At 31.5% G+C, this 1,758-nt stretch overlaps 1 protein-coding gene across 1 annotated transcript; it reads right to left on the bottom strand.

Annotated features, from left to right (window-relative positions):
- Window positions 1-1,349: 1,349 nt before the first annotated feature.
- Window positions 1,350-1,580, bottom strand: LOAG_15256 (hypothetical protein; the record flags this gene model as incomplete). The annotated part of the gene is made up of 1 exon (XM_003150747.1): window positions 1,350-1,580. A coding segment is annotated over one exon (231 nt), but the record flags the coding sequence as incomplete, so codon positions are not given.
- Between the last annotated feature and the right edge of the window lie 178 nt (window positions 1,581-1,758).

The raw sequence follows: 1,758 nt of genomic DNA, 5'->3' as shown, positions 1-1,758 counted from the left end.
ATTGCGTTTATACTGGTGATCGGAATCCCGTACTACAAGAATACGAGAAGGCTCTTCCCATTGAAAGCTCATCATGGGATCGTACTACACCTCCCGTCATTGTTGCTTAATCGGTAGATCAGTGGTTTAATGCTACCATAGAAATAAGCGTACTTTCGATATATTATTTCAAATACACTATTAACGCTATTTTTTTTACACTATCTAATAATTCTTTCTGTTGCAGTTAATATTGGTTAGATATATTGTGGTTCACATTCCTAGAAGTGCTATGCCTAGCAATCATGGCTAATTTATCAGCTCTATTGGCTTACGAATGAAAACATTAAACTTTTTATGCGCACTCTGATATTCCTTATTGAATAAAATTGAAATTTAATTTTGTCAACATGTTTTACTGCAAATCGATCGTTTTTTAATTTTCATTATGCAATTATTTGGAGAGTTAAGAGAACAATTCAAAGAGATCCAATGCAAATATAAATAACTTCTTATGATCCTTTCAATAATAAGGATGGCAAAAATTATGACTGAACCATTGGAGGAAGTATAAATGGATGTTGTAAGAGGAAAATGCAGTTGTCATGAGACTGAAATCTGCATATTTTTATTCTGTCCATTCTAACAAACTTTCATGCAAATTTTTGCACTCCATCAAAAAGTCTTTGGCTAATTCCTCTGCTCAATTATTTGATGCACAGAAAATACATACACGAATTTTAGGCAAATACGCCATAATTTCAAAATATTTTTTTGCAATGAATTTTGCTAAATTCATAACAATTAAATTGTAAGAAACGACCAATTTTTTTTTGCTTTTGAATTGATCAAAAAACGAAATATTTAAATTCGTTCGTGTTTTATATTTGTTTATCCATGTGATTTTTGTTTTGAAACAAATTGAAGGTAACAAAATGAGAGCAATGATAGAGAAAAAGTGAGCATGACTTTCATTCCAGCTGAGTGAAGAAAAAAAAAAACATTTCTTTGTGATAGCAGCTACTTTTATTTGAGGGGGCATATGGTTGGTAAAGACGGATGACATATCCATTTTTGATGAGTGTTATTTTGATATCAATGCAAAAATAATCTTTCCATCTCTTTCGTATTCAAATTGAAATCAGCAACACGTGAACAGCAAAGCTTGTACTTCTCCTCCAAGTAACTTGTCACATTTTCTTATTTCATAAATTATATTATCAAAATATTCACTTCAACATTTCCTTGATCACATTTAGAATTGCATCGAAAAAGTATCACTCAAATAATTACATAATTTTAAGCAATGAACAATCATAGCATACTTAAATCTGTTCCCAACGTAATAAATACTCGATGAATTTATCAATCTATCCACCATACATTTTAACATTCGTGTAAACTTGAGCTAAAGGTTGCGCTATCTTTTTCAATAATTTATCACAGGAGCTACCGTATGGTGCTACACCGAGATGTCTGTTATGAAGTTGCACTGTCAGGCCATCACCGCTATCGCTAAGAAATGATTGGAGAAGGATAACAAAAGTGAATGTTCCTGAAGAATTCAAGCATGACCAAAGTGACCAAAGCAAAGTGATATTCTGCAAATATTCTGAGAATCAAAATATGCACTGAAATGATTGGAACTAATTCGTCCCTAGTAAAGTTATCATTTTTAATCAAATAGAATAAGTAAAATCTTTTAAAAAGCTTTAACGAACTTTTCACTTTTTTTGTCCCTATTACATAGGGACTCTGGGATTCCACATTCTTTCTTTT

The sequence above is a fragment of the Loa loa genome (assembly GCF_000183805.2).
Source record: "Loa loa unplaced genomic scaffold supercont3.241, whole genome shotgun sequence".
Classification (NCBI taxonomy): domain Eukaryota; kingdom Metazoa; phylum Nematoda; class Chromadorea; order Rhabditida; family Onchocercidae; genus Loa; species Loa loa.
Note: the sequence above shows the minus strand (reverse complement) of the source record. Positions and strands in the feature narration are given on the sequence as shown.